This window comes from Corapipo altera, unplaced genomic scaffold, assembly GCF_003945725.1.
Source record: "Corapipo altera isolate COAL_440 unplaced genomic scaffold, ASM394572v1 57, whole genome shotgun sequence".
Classification (NCBI taxonomy): Eukaryota; Metazoa; Chordata; class Aves; order Passeriformes; family Pipridae; genus Corapipo; species Corapipo altera.
The window spans coordinates 2069962-2086476 of record NW_020884905.1 but is presented as its reverse complement, the minus strand read 5'-3'; the positions used below and the strand labels follow the sequence as shown (position 1 = coordinate 2086476).

Sequence of the window (16515 nt, the reverse complement as noted above, 5' to 3'; positions counted from 1 at the left end):
TTAGCACTAAATATTTAAACACATTCAACCTAAAAATCTCAAGCTAGTAATCTGCTGCTTGTGTCTTCCCCCCTGAGGTGTAACTATCAACGTTGCTTAAGAGACATTACAGAGATTGCAGTTACAGTCCTACCTGCCCACAGGCCAGTCCCATGCCTCGCTCCCCCATACCATGAGGACATGATAAATTTAACTCCAGAGCATCAGCACCAGCAACCTATGAAACATATAGAAGGAAAAAAAATGCAGAATTAACTTCAAGTAATGCACTCTTTCCTGTAGCATTTACTGTTCATGCTATATAGATTTCTTTAGACATTTTATTTTTATTTTTTAAAGAGAGAAAGCTATGGTTATGATACCCTGAAAAAGAACGTGTTGATCATTACAGACAGAAATTTCAAAAATTTATGTGGTTTCCAAAAATTATTAAGGAAATTAAAGTAAAAAATAAATTAAAAAGAGACAAGGACAATAAAGAGTTCGTTCTGGAAAACGTTAAAAAATGGACTGTAACTGCAGGTCCTCAGAGCAGCACTGAAAGAGAGGTTTGGCAAGCAGCGTTACACAGGTGTTGCTGTGCTCTGAAGAACTGTAACTCAGGAGTAAATTTTTCCTTTCTCCTTTAATGAATTTAGTCTCCAAATTTTCTGCAGGCATCTGTACTGTGTTATAGCTTTTGACATTAAATATTTTTCTTTCTGAAGAATAAGAGAGTAATAAAAAAAAGTCTATACAAACATTATTCATGTTAATTTCTCTTCATCACCCTCTATTAGTTAGAATTAAAAAGGCAAGGGAGCCAAGTTGTACAACGGCAGCACAAAGACATGCTTCTCTTCCTTTCTCCTGAACTGCTCCGCCTGAGACAAACGTCTCTCCTGTTGCCTTCCACGTGGCTCTAACTAGGATTTTGTTTTGCATTTGCATTTTGTTTTTGCTTATTGAACTGGAGTAACTTTTTCCTGCTGTGTGGCCACGGTTCAGCAACTCCCCAAGTGCGTGAGCAGGGGAGAAGCCATCCATCACTTTCAGGAATCCTCCCCGTTCCAGCCAGCTCCACGAGTCTGGCCATGCCGCGCTGCTGCCGGTGCTGTCGGTCTCCCTGACAAGCTGACCTTTTGTATGAATAGGTCGCCCTCCTGCTGACAGGCACTGCAGTACCTTCTGGGGCTTCTGCTCTCTGGAAAGCCACATCTATTACCTCCTAGGTAGGACCCTACACATGCGATTAAATATCACTGCTCTTCAGCTGTGAGCTCCAGAGCGTCCCAAACTAGTGTGCTGCTCTCCACAGAGCCGACACCAACAACTACTTTCCAGAAGAATGTTGTACCACATACGTTACACATCATTGACTACATTTAAAGAACCACTTTTTTCTAAAGGGGTAGCACAAATACAAGCACGGATTGGAAATATCTGTCTTAAAGTTGGATAGCAGTATCACCGAATTAAAAAAGCGGGAGCAAATGGCACAATAAAGCCATTCATCTCAGTCAGTTTAAAAGTGGCACTGCTCCTGTCAAGCACAGATTCCAAAAAATGATTTCATGGTCAATTAGGTAAATACAGGTATAAATTGAAATAGTGTCGAAGATCACCAAGCTAACTACTGATAATGTTTAATTTCACTTCCCTAAGTCCCCAAAGTGACTTTTTTCCTCACAGGTTTAAAATGCTCAGAGAAAATAGAGAAGTGTTGTCTCACATCATCATAGGAGGGCTTAGGACACTGAATAAACAACAACGTCCAAACATTCTGCCATTTGAAAACACAAATTCAAAATATACACACCTCTATCCACAGATACATAAATACATTTTTAAAAATATTTAATACTTAGAAAACATTTAAATCTGAGCTAATGCTAGCAATAATGACAAGCTAATTTTTTCTTTGCTTAAATGTGTTAATACTATGCTATTTATTTCCTCTAGATAATTTATGTGGAAAACACACTTTAATTTAAATATAACAACTTTGCATTCCATTTTGATATAGGCACCTTTCTGAATGAAATTATTGCAGTCTTAATCAAGTATTTCTTATACTACTCCCTATGGACACAGGTACATGTTATTAAATAGTTTTTCCCTTCAAATTGAATAGAAATTTCAGGTGCATAGTCTGTTTGCATTTCTGTAAGACTGGACTTATACTATAGGAAGCCTGCTGACTGCTATTATATATGCTGGCTTTCTCAGTCATCATTTTTGAAAGTCTGTATTAAAACTAGAATAGCATTAAATGAGCCCTTTATACTTTAAATATTCAAGAGTTTTATATTCAAAATTTCTTCTGGTGCTGTCAAACTAGTGTGCCTGTAGGCAAGGTAAGATCAAGTTAGGCTCTCAAAGGTAGAATTAAATTTTATCAGGGCATCCGTCATAATATACAGTTTGCTTAAAATGCAAATAAAAAGTATATAGATTCAAAGACTAAAGGCTTTGCAGGTACTGCTTAAAAATCCAAGGGACCATTTTTATGGAACAGATTTCCTTTAAATTTACATTTCCATCACTTTAATGAAAACACAGAATAAACAAATTATAATGGACATGCTTTAAATTCTCATTTTTCTCTTTGAATCTATTTCTTTCAAGAAAGTCCTTACTGCAGCTCTTGTTTTTAAGGAGAATTTAAAAAAATATGCAGAAACACAATTAGGAAACCATTACCTCAGCCATTTTTGAAAGTTCAGTCCAGTCTTCCCTGCTATAGCTGCACATGATACTGGCAATCAGAACCTGTAAAGAACATACATGCAATCATTTTAAGCCATGTTACCCCATTCTGTAATACAGCCCGTTACTGTGACTCCAGGCTTTAACTGCCACAACCTGCACATGGGAACTACCAGCTGCATGCCACCAGCTATACAGTGAAATACAGCTGCAGATTTCACTGGGGATGACACACAGTATATAAACTCATGTATTGTATCCCTGCTTTTTAAGATATCTGGGATAGGCTTAATCTGTCACCCCCTCAGCATAACACTTCTCTCGAACCTTCCCATAATGCTGAAGGTTAATGACTCATTCAATTCAGGCAAATACTGAAAAGCACAGTGTAGAAAAATTGTTCAACACACACAGTTGTTGGAAACTGCAAACTCCCAAATTATCTCCACATGAAAGATGAGCTATTTAGTATCTATAGAAGGCAGGGAAAGGCACTTTAAAAAGTAAGGCAGCTATGGAGAAAATTGGACATGGTGAGGTTACATTCTATTCATTTAAAAGGACAATACCACTCATCATCATCATTATTTCCACTATTTCCATTGTTTTGCTCTGATGAACCTCTACAATCAATCTACCACCCACCTACTTGTAGACTACCTACCCATCCACTCTTCTGGTTGATGTTTGCAGGATGGCAGTCTTTTGAGAAGGAAAGCATTTGATAAAGTACCTGCCTTGCCTGCAGGTGCCCATTTTTGTGCACCTCTGGCATAAATATAAGACCAAGCTTTTCATTAAGCACACACAATCATTACCAGTCATGCTTTTATTTCCCTCTGACAGAGGAAAAAAAGTCTCTCTCCTACACCACAGTTTTTTTAATTGTGAAAAATCTTATATAGCTTTATATGTCATGACAAAATCTGCTCTGTGTGCTATTTGAATATTCAAGACAAATTGAGTACTTTGGAAATAAACAGAAATCTCTTTTAAAGGACTCTAATTGATTTTTAAAAGCAAAAATTGTGAAAAATCAGTTCAAGAAATTATATATGAGAAAAATATAAAGCAACTGGAATTTAGCTAGAAACTCTCTTGTCAAATTCATGCTTTTTTTAAACTAACTAAAGCAAAAAAAAAAAAAAAAACCCAAACAAACAAAACAAAACAACCCAGCAGCTCAGACACTGACAACTTGATAAAGATTTTCACACTTGCAGTCAAAATCCAAAGTATATCAGCAATTCGCACAATTGAGCTTTAAAACAAATCAAATTTTTTCATCAGGGAAAGTTAAAAGACAACAAGGGTGGCTGACTATATTCATAAGTAGTTGAGTTACAATACATCAAGTGTTATTAATGAACTTTGAAAATTCTGCTGGGAGTGTACAAAAGAGGAGGAACAAGATCTGTGATGTTTCAAAGAGCTGTTAATTAAGACAACATGTTTATTTAATACTGATTAGTTTTAGCATTCACATTTAAAATTAAGTACATACTTTTGACAGAAGCAGTGGTTTACAATAACAAAAATAACTGAAAGCAAAAATTACATTTCTGCCATGACTCTTCACGGGAAAACCATGATCTCAAAGGGAATAATGAAAATTTTAAAATAGCAGGTATTTTATTCTCCTTTTTCCCCCCACTGTTTTCTTATAACTTGAAATGAAACTTAATTCCTAGGTGGAAACAGATCTTCCAGCACTCTGCTAAAAAAACTGTCCTTCCTCAAGTGATTATTCTTCCCCAAAATGCCTCTACAAACTTTTCATTTGGAATCAGTACCCATGACAAAAAAAAATAATAATTATCACGGGTGAACATTTAGGGGAACTATCTGTGATGCCTGAGGTTTGAATCTACTTCTAAAATCACACATGGGAACTTATAAAGAAATCACAGACTCTTATCACCTACTACCTAGAAAGAGAATAGCAAGAAAAAGGAATAATAAGTGATAAAAATCAGAGGTTTTACTGGGAAGTAATAAACAGAAATTGTATCACATTTCAGCTTCTTAGCCTCTTCTCACTAATTTTTTTTTTTTTTTTTTTTTACATCTTTGGTGCCTACAATGCCATGTACCACATTACCACCCCTGCAACTTTAATGGCCCAAAACAGTATCTCTCGAATGCCCAGCATATGGTCCAGCCCAGGTGCATCCATGGAGAGCACATCCTTCCTCCTGATTCCTGAAATTTGCAGTGGTAACCTGACATAAGCTTAATTACAGTGGTTTGAGCCACAAGTGCGAGGCCGCACCACGCTTCCCAGCTTACAAAAGTGGGTTGCTGACAGGGCTTACAATGAAGCTGCTGCTAAAGCGTAGTAAGTGGTAAATGAAGGTTGACTAAATTGCAGCTTTGTCATAGCTTGAGTGTGGGCTGCCTGCGTACCGTGCATGATTGAAGCACAGTGGGACCCCTGGTCCTCTCTTTTTTCCAGATCAAAATCATAGCTGGTATGTGCTGCGCCCTCCTCTTCTTCATCCAAACTGCTATTTTGCCTGTTGCCGAGAGATCCTGCCTGCTCTGCCCTGTGCCCAGGAGCGCAGCAGCCCTGCAGACACTGCTCCTCCCTGACGATCACAGTGACAGATGTCACAGACAAGGTCCTTATGCCCTGACACTACACAGGGCGATCCACAATTTCTCTGAATGCCCATAAAGGGACAAACACGTTTGTAACATCAGACACTGTTCTGTGTTCAGAATTTTCTTGATCATTCATGGAAGAAAAAGGTCCACAATAAAACTTTTTTTTTTGTTGGAAGGAAGGGAGATGGAAAAGGGAGGGTATGTAATGCACCAGGTAGGACAGAATTATAAGATGAATATACTGTAGCTAAAGCACCTCACAAAAAGCTACATTTCACACAATTCTATAACTAATGCATTAGTAGTTGTTCTACTTAAAAGAACACTGACAAGGTACTTCTCCTAATCCTTAAAATATTTTTCTCCCTGTTTATAATAATCCCCTGGAAGCTTAAACTAGAATCTATTTCCCTTGTGAACATTGTTTTTTTTCCTCTTCCATTATCATTATGTGGATGTCTCATGAACGCAATAGCATTAAAAGAAATAAAAAGGATGAGGTTTGTCACTGTGAATGTTTTCAAGTGATCTTTCTTTCCTAGCACACAGAATTCACTGCAAAAGGTTGCAAAACAGAATGAAGGAGAAAAAAAACCCAACAACTGGGCCTACTTTGGGTCAGACAATCCCGAGAAAATCTATTTAAAGTCAGACAGCAGTAAAACTCTAGGTTGACTATTACCATTTGTCCTGTACTGACTGCTCTGCAGGGAGTAAGGGAGTTTCAGTACACTCAGTCTGAAAAAAATCTCAGGAGGTTGGATTTAAATGTGAACACTGTCAATTCCTGTAAATTTAGGAAAACTTCCCAAGAGACATAATGCAATCACAATCCCCCACCCTCATGCCTGTAAGAACCAAATTTATTTTGGTCATCTCACACAGGCCAGAGTCTGTATCTGTTCCTAATTTACTCTTCCAGGTTTCTGTGTAATCTACCTGTACTTCAGGAAATTCAGCCACTGACTTAATTCCTGCTTTCTCTTCGCTACCTGTCCTTTCTCACTGCTGTATTAGACTTGAGGGCACTTCTGCACCAAGTGTCCATAGATGCTCCATTTAGACACTGCTGTTGGCCACAACATGCACCCCCTTCTGATTTCTCAAACAGTTGCAAAAATCCCCAGTATTTTATTTTTTATGTGCACAGTCCTTGAAAAAACATGGTCTTAGCATCATCTTTAAGGGACTGTTCCTCTGAAAGCTGTAAAATCAAGAGGAGTTTTCAAGAAGACTGAAGAACTGCTTTTTTAACAGCTACTTGTTTGGGAAGCAGAGATATGGAATAGGATAATTGCTGTGTAAAGAGAGGGTGCAGAGATTGAAGATGACATTAGGAACCATATTTCAATACCCACAAAATTATTGTTGATCAATCTAAACTTCAAAATGTTTTTTTATTTGGGCCAGATGGAAAGACCTCAATCCTCCTTTCAAGACATGTTTCTTCTTTCAAAACAAGACAGTATAGCCTTGTCACATGACCTGCTTAGCCTGAAAACATGCAAACATTTTTAAACAAAATTCCTCAGGAAGCATTTACTAAGAAGGAACTTAGCACTGAAGATATAATCTTTCTAAAACAAATGGCAAAAATAACATTATCACTCACCAGTGGAAAAGACACCTACATCCATACCAACACACAAAGACAGGAGAACTTCTTGGCAGCTGAATCACCATTTCACAGCATTAAAATCCCCATCTGTCTGAATGAGGGGTACATACACTCGGTTTTGACCAAAACCCATATGTTGTAACAGGCCAACTCACTCTGAACTCACAGGATTTCCTGAAGGTTTTGAACATGTGTAGCTACAACAACATGTGGTCCACCACACGCTTGTTGAAAAGTTAATAAAGAACAGTTTACAGGGCACATTTCAATGACACGATAAATAATCTTATAAATATCTACATGGAAAACACATCTGCTGCATATGGATTTCTCACAGTTCTTCACACATGCAAGTCAAACTATCTGACCAGAGGTCAGATTCTGCCCTCACAATAGCTCTTAGATGCAGTCTCAACAGCAAAGAGTGCAAGGTAATACCAACAGCACCACAGGATTTTCTGGGTTGGTAAAACTCACACCACTAGCCTTCCTCTGTAACTCTGCCTCTTGCACAGCATCAGGTCCAGGACAAGTCTCAGCTATGCCACATCATGCCAGCAGAAAAGTTTTTGGAGACTTACTCCTGCTTGGTGCCACTTGTGGCAGTCCTCTGCTTTTCAAAATGGCCACTGGCTGGCAAAAAGATAATCCTCAAAATCATCCAGACAGAATTAACTACGTACAGAACACTTGTAAGTACCCACTGTACAAGATAAGAGTACAACTACAGTAAATATTCTGTATTGCACAAATACGCTTACATGTACAGCAGTGAAAAACAACAGAAGCACAAATATTTGCTCTTGCAAAAATAACCCTCCAGAAACCAGTCTGATTTTGATGCCTTGTACACCCAACCTGGTTTCTCTTTTTCTGCACATTCTCGTTGCAAATTTTGATTTATTGCAGAACTGAAAAAAAAATAAGCTTCTTATTAAAAAATACCTAGAACACCAAACCCCATGCAATAAGAAAGTTAACAATTGTAAAACCTGTCATGTCCCTGAGAAGCAGAGGAATTATCTTGTTATCAATTTAATAATGGAACATTGAAGTAAATGATGCCATCCACTGACACCAGTAACACTGTCTCTCCTGGGAAATTCATGTTGGTAGGAACTGTCAATCTAGATGGATATGGACATATGAAACATTGTACCTTCAGTCCATAAATCCACTCGTCCTATGCTGCCTTAATAAAAAGATTCTGCATGATGATAAAGACAAGCAATGCAGACTGTCTTGACATTGCTGACCTGCAATTCTGCTTCTCTTCTTTTTTTCTTTTTTCAGGCAATTTACTCTCCAATAAATAATTTAACAAAATAATATAAGAAAATTTAAGTAAAGGAAAATAAGACAAGTAGGGGATATTAGTATATTTATTATGCTGCTGTAGCAAACCTTCTGAATAAAGCCCTTTCTTTGCCTTGTTACTTTATACTGCGATCTCCAGGTTGTTTCTTAAAGTGAAGCGGAAGTGAGATACAACAGATCAAGACACAAATAGGCCAAACATTATCAGCACACAAATAAGTCTAGAGAAGATGATGATAAGAGTCTGAAAATACTATGATTTGCTAACTGCATCACATACAAAAAAAGTCAGCATGAGCAGAAAACAGCAAAGATTCTATTCCAGGCTCAATGGAGACACTTATTTTCAAAGGCAGTTATTTTCATATGATGATTCTGCTACTATCAATGAGATCCATCTATTTAATGAGATTATTTGAGTACACTGGGCTACAGCTTCAAATTAAGGTCTAGAGTTGTTGGGATGTAACACTCTCAGACAAACAAAACCCAAAGGTTATGAAGAAATCCATTTCTTTGTAAAATAACAGAATACTGTGGTTTTGATGGGAGCACAAAGCTAAATAGATTGTTCTTTAGATCATGCTGCACCTGTAGAAAAACAAGGGAACTACTTGGCTTTGTAACTGCTCCTCTACCATGTCAGACTCAGCACTGTATCAGCCACTATCAGGGCAGGAGTTGAGCTACCATGCCCTTGGCCCTGCGTGTACACATAAACATATAGGCACAGATCATGCACGTGGAAAGTGTGGATAAATGAAAAACTAACTTAATGAGAGACCAGTTAACTTGAAATATGACTGAAAGTGAAGTGAATGGACAAGAGAAAAAAGAGACCTTCTGATGCATCTCCCATGACTCAGGGCACTGCTTAATTAAAATGTGGTAACTTACGAAGAGTGAAAAAGAGACCATGGAATATGAGTTCCCCAAAACATACATATAATGAAAGAAAATATAGCACCTGTATCAAACACTTCAGGAAAGCTCAAATATTTTACATGATCAGAAGAAGTATGTCCACTTTATGACAGACTGTTGAAAATTTCAGTGCTTCAGATAAACCCTTCAAATTACATTGAAAATTATCTGTTTGGCTGAAGACATCTCTGCAAATTTGATAGAATCTTTAGGATTTTATTTTGCATAGGAAACTTATCCTAGTTCAACCTTTAGTCTCTTTGGTAATGAGTGAAAATGAATACATGGATGAATGGAAATTAGCAATACTGAATGGAAAAGACACAAGTTAATAAAGGCTGAATCCAAGAGAAGAGTGAAGACAGGTACTACTAATTTTTTGGCAGTACTTCTCACAAACAATACCTGTAAGCCCTTTTGGAACTGGCATGCCCCTGCTGTATTTCTGTATTTCCACACTGATTTAATATAAAGAGAAAGCAGAGGAGGCCAATGCAATATTGGAGAAGCTAACAGAAAAAGGATATATCTAATTCTACAGTATTTCAGACACATGCTATGACCTGTAGCAAAAGCTTTACACCAGGGTACTGACACCTTATTGATTCTCAAGACCACATAAGGAAAACAAGGTTGGCAAAAGGCAACACAAATCTGTGCATTTTTTCCTCTACCTCTAGAAATTTTTCTCTTATCAGATTCTCTGCCCAGATGCACACTGTCCTTTTTAACACTGTTCTTTGAGCACCTCGCTAATTGTTGTTCTTTATTCTCACAATAGCACAGGCAACTCTCTGCAGGGTGCCCCTCTGAGAGGGGAAGCCAACTGGAGACAAATATGTTCAAGGCATGTACGCTGCTCCCATGGAGGGAATGAGCAGCTGTTGACTGAAAGGAACCCTAAGATCTCTTCCAGATCTTGACTGCTTCGACATCTATGCAGATATATTTCCCCTATTACTTAGCAGCAAAGCTGCTTAACTTATTAGAAAACAAATTCATCAGAAAATATAAAGAGGCAAAATATGGACTGAACAGCTTCATCCCTAACTCCTGCAGTCAGTCAGCTAGCGATTCCTCAGGTCAAATCTGTCTCTTTGCATCTCTGAGAAGTCCATCCTATCTCTTCCCTTGTTCCATCACTCCCAGGGCTTCTTTTAATTCACTTCCTTGGATTTGAAGGCTCAAGAAAACCACCAGTATCAGTGCTAGTAGAGGAGAAAATTGTAGCTCAGAGAGGAGGGAGAAAAACCCCTCCCCTTTATACTTTATAGCCCTGTGATCCCCTTCATCATGTGACACTGCCGGTGCCAAAGTAATGCTTTGAAGGAGTAAATGATTTTGTCAGCCTGGTTGCATCCTCCACAATTCACCCACTCTCTCTCTGTGCACCATTATCCTCATAGTGATATACTGAAAAGCACTGATAATTCACCTGATTTTGCACAAACTCTTCAGTTAGGCTGTTCTGATAGGTGAGGGCATGGTAATTAAGAAGGTGTGCAGGAACAGGCTATAAGGTTTGTCTCATCTTCAAGAAATTATCTGATGTCTCTAAATACCAGCTGCATGGAGGAGACCTATCAGTTCCTTAACACTATTCGCTGCTGTCTGGTCTAGGTATCAGTCTGGCTATCAGACCTCACAAGAAGTAGAGCTTCTTCACAGTCCCAAACCTGCCTGATTAATCAGGCAGATTCACCTCATGATCGGAGACAATCTGCAAATGTTCACAGGGCTGAAAACATGGGATCATTTCAATGGTCAGAGTAGGACCAGTGAATCCCCACCAGAACCTTTCATCTGGAAAACGCTTCATATATAAATATTTTTGTAGTGAAAATTATATTAAAAATAGTCTACTAGTAAAGAAAGAAACTACTTTCTGTTAGGCACAGAACTTTTCAAAAAGTGAAGAAGAAAATCCACGTTTTCTGCCAAACTCGATCTCTTCATATATCTTTCTTATCATTCTCTGGTATTTCCCAGCTGGGCCAAAAATTCAGTGAACAACAGTGCCACTATGCACTGAACCTCGCGATGGCCTGTCTGCAGTGCTCCCATCTGAGATATGATCAGAAAATCTCATGAGTGGGTAGCTTTAAATTTTTTTTCCTATGCAGACATTACAATTTACTTAAGTAGCTAGCTGTTATGTTTGGTGACCCAAGTAGGTTTTTGGCTACACTCCAGCAGCAAAGAAGATACAAAATAAAGGGCTGGAAGTTGGCAGCTACCTTCTGACTAATCTTTCCTCCTCAACTGCCAGCTCCACCCACCTCTTCATATTTTAGGGAAGCTCACCAGAGGATGCTGAGAAACTGAAAGAGGCCTTACTATTTTCACTGTATATTTGGATGTTTAATAAAATTGTTACCTAACTTGTTCAGCATATTGCTATGTGATTGGACATTTCAGAATTAAAATGCACTGAACAGTCTACAGTATTATAGCCTCATTCAAATGAAAGCACTGTAAGATCTAGTGTTGGTGAGGCTTTTATCAACGACCCAGCTGTGAGTATGCGTGTTCCCAAAAAGATAAACTGAAAATAAATCACATGAAATGTGGATGCCTCTGGCAGAATCAAAGGCAGAAGTCCTTCTAGGAACCAAAAGGGGTCTGACAGTACAACAATAAGAGAATGCAAATGTAATTCACATGCATTTTTAATGCCCACCCTTTACCTTGAGATGCACACACTACTCACAGGTAAGAATTTGGGGTATCTATAAAATTCACACGATCTCTAGATTCTCTCATCTGAGCTATAGTTAAATAAAACAATTTGAAGCATATTCAGATTTTAATATGGTTATATAGACAGAGCATAAATGGCTAGGTGGCCAAGAATGGTGGGGCTAAGAATAAATCTATCATGTTCTTACACCGGAGGAAAAGTGATGCAGATTTTTATAAATGCTACCCTGAAATGTAGAAATAGAGCTTCAATATATTTTTTTTCCTAACCTAAGACCTTAATTAGCTATTATGCATAGACAGAAAAATCCATACAACTACAATTTTATAAAAAAAATTTAAAAGTAAAAGTAATTAAAAGAAAATTGAACTTGAAATAAATTAGGAAATCTGCCCTTAAAAACATGAGAAAGATGTAAAAATAAACCAGCGAAAAAGCATTCTTCTTGGGATTTGTGAGACTGGGAAGTGCAGTGGTTTCTTTCAGCACTTTGTTGGTTTCTCAGAATTTACATTTTAACATATGTGGTTCATAACAAAGGATGTATTTAGGTCTCCTTTAAAGAAGCCTTTAAAATATTTATGTGGGTTTAAGTGTTCAGTAAATAAGTACTTGCTGTCACATTTTTCCCTCAACAATTAAAAGAATAGACCATTTCCACTAGCTATGCATACAAGGTGTCAATGCACAAACAAGTTACTGCTGATTTATGCATTACCACCCATCGGCACACCTGCAGCATTCGGCTGCTCCAGTGCTCTTTCAAACTCCATAAAATAGGAGGTAAGTCTGGTTTGCTACATCCGAAAGTGAAGAAATTCATATTAACTTGAATCAGTTTGTATTTGCTGCAAGTTCCAAAGATGCACAGGAGTAGTTACCATTCTGACACACTGTAATTTGCTATCCCATGGTAATTGGTTGGCATGCATGTGTTGCCATAACCATATATTAGACTAAGACTATATGAAGAGAGCAATAATTTTTGCTTTTTGGGTCCTGCTGGCCACCTTATTTTGCATGTTTAGCAGTTGCTACTTAACTTTGATTACCAGCACAGTTTATTAGAACAAAAAAACCCCAAACAAACAAAAAACCAACAAAACCCCCAGGGTCAATTGAGATCTAGAATACAGAAATGTGGCAAATGTGAGCAGTTTGGTGATGAAAACTATGTAAAAGTTTATGGTCATAGTTCTTAAAGTCAATGTGAATAAAAAGTTCAGAAACTATTAGCAGTGTTGAGGGTGTAGATTAAGATCAGTTCAGAGCCCACTAAGAATTCTGCTAATCTACATGTTCCTTGTGGTGGGTAAGGAAAAAAAAACATCTTGGAACACTTTATTCCCTCATTTTGCTCAGAATTTGAGATATTTCCCTAGCCCCCCTCCCCAGAAAGCACAGGAGGCTGGGATATAGTCCAGCTGCTGTCAATCAGACTGAAGAGCTGGCTCTAATTGTGATAGATTCAAGTATGTGCCTCTGCCTTTCTTGTCGAAGCTAGAACATGTCTGCATAGAGCCAGCTCTCCTACTATCAGCACAGTTCATAGCAGCAAATCCCGTACTTGCTCCTGAACAAAAATAAACAGTTTGATGGTATAACTGCATCTACACTAGGTTCTGCCAGGACAGCAGTTAGATGCCATTTTATTTTTAGTATTCCTAGCCTACATAAGTATGTGAGCAAGACTTTTAAATATAGACCTAGCCTTCATATTTTTCTTCATTAGAGCTCTAGCAGAATGCCTAAAACGTAAACCACATTACAGAATCTGCAGAATATGGGCTACAGGAACAGCATATACTTACTACTTTTCATCAGGTATAAATTTGCTGTCCTATTATTATTGTAATATACATTACATAAAAGAGAAAAAGCAGAATTATCTAAATCAAATACGTTCAGTGCTTCACAAAAGACTAAAATCATATCACAGACAGTAAAATGAATGTCAAAGGTATTGTGTGTTTCAGAAGATCAACTTCTATAATTTACCCAATTGCCTACCATAAACATAAAATGGAAGCTGGGGAGAAGTATCTGGAGGATAACTTTGGGGTTCTGCACAGGTAGTCAGGCTAGTAGAATGTGTCATTCTTACAAACTCTAGAATTTCATTTTGATAGACTGTTAATAATTTTTAAATTTTTCTATAGGGGGGTTTATTTTTTAACATTGCCTCAAGGTCATTTTATCTCCACCCAATGATAACTTCTTAATATTAAAACAATAACTACCCAGAAAAGGGCATTTCCCAGGGAGTAATGACTGGCTGGGAGGAGTTGATGGCCTGAGGCACTGCTGAGGGCCATTAACCCTGGCCGGTTATTAATCTCCAGGAAGTGCCCTGCACCAAGGTTGTTATTGCTATTTTAAGCACAGTCGAGGGGGGGCGAAATGGACATCTTAGTGTACAGGTTTCTTTAACACATGATGCCATTTCTTTTGTTGTAGTTTATGGAGGACACTTCTAGAAAGAGGGAATGCTTTTCCTGATACCCAACCAGATTTCACAGATCATTTTGCAGCACTCTATTATACACACAGTAACTTATCAAACTGAAAAAACGGTTGGGTTTTTAAGAGATTGTCTTGTTCCTCTAAATAATAGTCTGCATATTCACACTTTAATACGATGAACAGAAATCTGCAACCCTTCATGTCACTGTCAGCAAAATTACATTCTAGAAATATCTTTTTAATCACGCTGTCTTTATGTTTAGGGCATTTCCTTTGTCAATACTCCTGCTTAATGATCGCTCACAAATCTCTGCAAAAAAGGAATTTTAGCAACAACTGCCAAAGCACATCCTGCTTCAGCTTCAGCTGATGCTAGCCATTAAGTAGTTTGTCTTTTCCAATAATCAAGCAGATTGGGTCATTTTCTAGGAGATGGTTGGTGAAGTATTTCAGAAACGGCTTTAATTTTCTCCTAGTTCTTACCCTAAGGGTAAAGTTTTAAAGATGTTTTCATAGTCCTCACAGAACTGTGAAAATTGTTCTTTTTTTTTCAGGGATCAATAACTCACTTTTCAAATCAAAAGGATATTCTTAGCATATGTACAAATAGTCCTCTGCCTTACTATTTTTCAAACTGTAGCTGTGAAAGTAAAACAAACAAAATAAGTCATGGCTTTATAGCATGCACAGAAAGAAAGTACAGTTCTGCACTAAACTAGTTTGACAGGCTTCTCAACAAAGCAGTAGTTTCCAAGTGAAAAACATAAAAAAAGACCTTCTCACACTTGTCCTAAAGGTCCTAATTTGTCACCACAAACATGTACATCTGAATCATAAATTGATTGTTAAAATCTCACTGAGTTTACCATGTGGTCTTATTTTCCGTTACAAATTGCAGTTTCCAGCAAAAGATATGTGCTGTCTTAAAATAAAATTCCCTCAAATTGATGACCAGAGTATGTGTTTCCATCTCTTTACCAGATCAATATTTAAAAAAAAAATATATAATCAAAAAACTCCAGTGCAAACGCGGGGTTGGGACCAAACATTATGACATGTACTTCATGGTCATTTGAAACATGCATGATCAGACACTGCCTCTGGGTAAATTTTTAGCAGACTTCCTGGTGTGTCTATATGTAGGATTGTCTGAGGTGACCCTCTGGAAGTGCAGCCTTTCAAATCTTGGTAAACTGAAGACAGCATTTGAATTACAAACCCCTTAGCACATCATTTCAAACTAGTTCAAAATACACCTTCATCTCAGTTTCAGTTCACGAAATTTAGTTACATGCTAATCAGGTTATCAAAACACAGTAGAGGAAAAATGGTCCAAAGGCTGAGACAGGACTGGGAGCCAGGAGAGGGTTTCTGATCCTGGGCGCAAACCTAACAGCTCTTTGTGCATTGACAATGGAAATCCATAAGAATGGGTTATGGAGCTCAGTCCTCCTTCTCTGACATGCACCAGCAGCATGTCTCTAGGTCAAGCTTAGAGCAGTATTTCCCTTGAAAATTCTCCCAGCCTTTAAGAAATCTGTGGCACAGTAATTCCCTGAGCCAGAGGTGATGCTTTCAAATAGCTTTTCCAGTAGGTTTTGCTCAACCTGTATGTACCTCTGGGACTGGCAATGCCCTACGAGAATGAGCTCCACAGCTGCAGAGCTATGTGATGAATTATCTCCTATTGCTCATTTCCACCTATCACCCTTCTAGTTCCAATCCAGAAGAATGTGAACTACACAGTGTATTTAAAATGTAAAAAAAAAAACCACCAAAAAACAACATGCTGGCATAGTGATGGGCCTTGCTTTGTTCTCTCTTCCTTTCCCAGAAATCCTGTGTTTGATATGCTTTATTTCAATGCTAGTCATCATTAAGCTGAAATTTTCATAGTGATCTCTACTGTAACCTCAGTACAGTTAGCTTACAATCCCTCACTGTACATATAAATTTATTACTGCTTAATTCCATGTGCATACTAGATTTTATCTTTAATTTTTTTCGGTAGTTCATTGGCCAGTCACTTGGTGACTGAGTGCAAGATCCTTCACAACCCCTTACAGTCAGCTCTCATCTTTATCTCCATACAATACATACTATTATCAGCAAATTTTACATTCTTAAAATTCTCATTCTTTTTCAGATTGGTAATAAACATTTTAAATAGCATAGAACACAGTACAGATCCCTAAGA

General features: G+C 37.8%; 1 protein-coding gene across 7 annotated transcripts in view; it reads right to left on the bottom strand.

Moving 5' to 3' along the window:
- The window catches only part of DPYD (dihydropyrimidine dehydrogenase), a 336400-nt gene that overhangs the window by 106775 nt on the left and 213110 nt on the right, over positions 1-16515 (bottom strand). For 5 of the 7 annotated variants that reach the window (XR_003528954.1, XM_027651422.1, XM_027651424.1 and 2 more), the window contains 2 exons: positions 2683-2751; positions 134-217 (listed from right to left, as the gene is read on the bottom strand). Coding sequence is in view for 4 of the 7 variants with exons in the window: in XM_027651422.1 (XP_027507223.1) it covers positions 134-217; positions 2683-2751 (153 nt within the window). In the remaining 3 variants the exon portion in view is untranslated. Of the gene's footprint in view, positions 1-133; positions 218-2680; positions 2752-16515 lie in introns of those variants that run through there. The other 2 variants (XR_003528955.1, XR_003528956.1) reach the window with 2 other exon arrangements.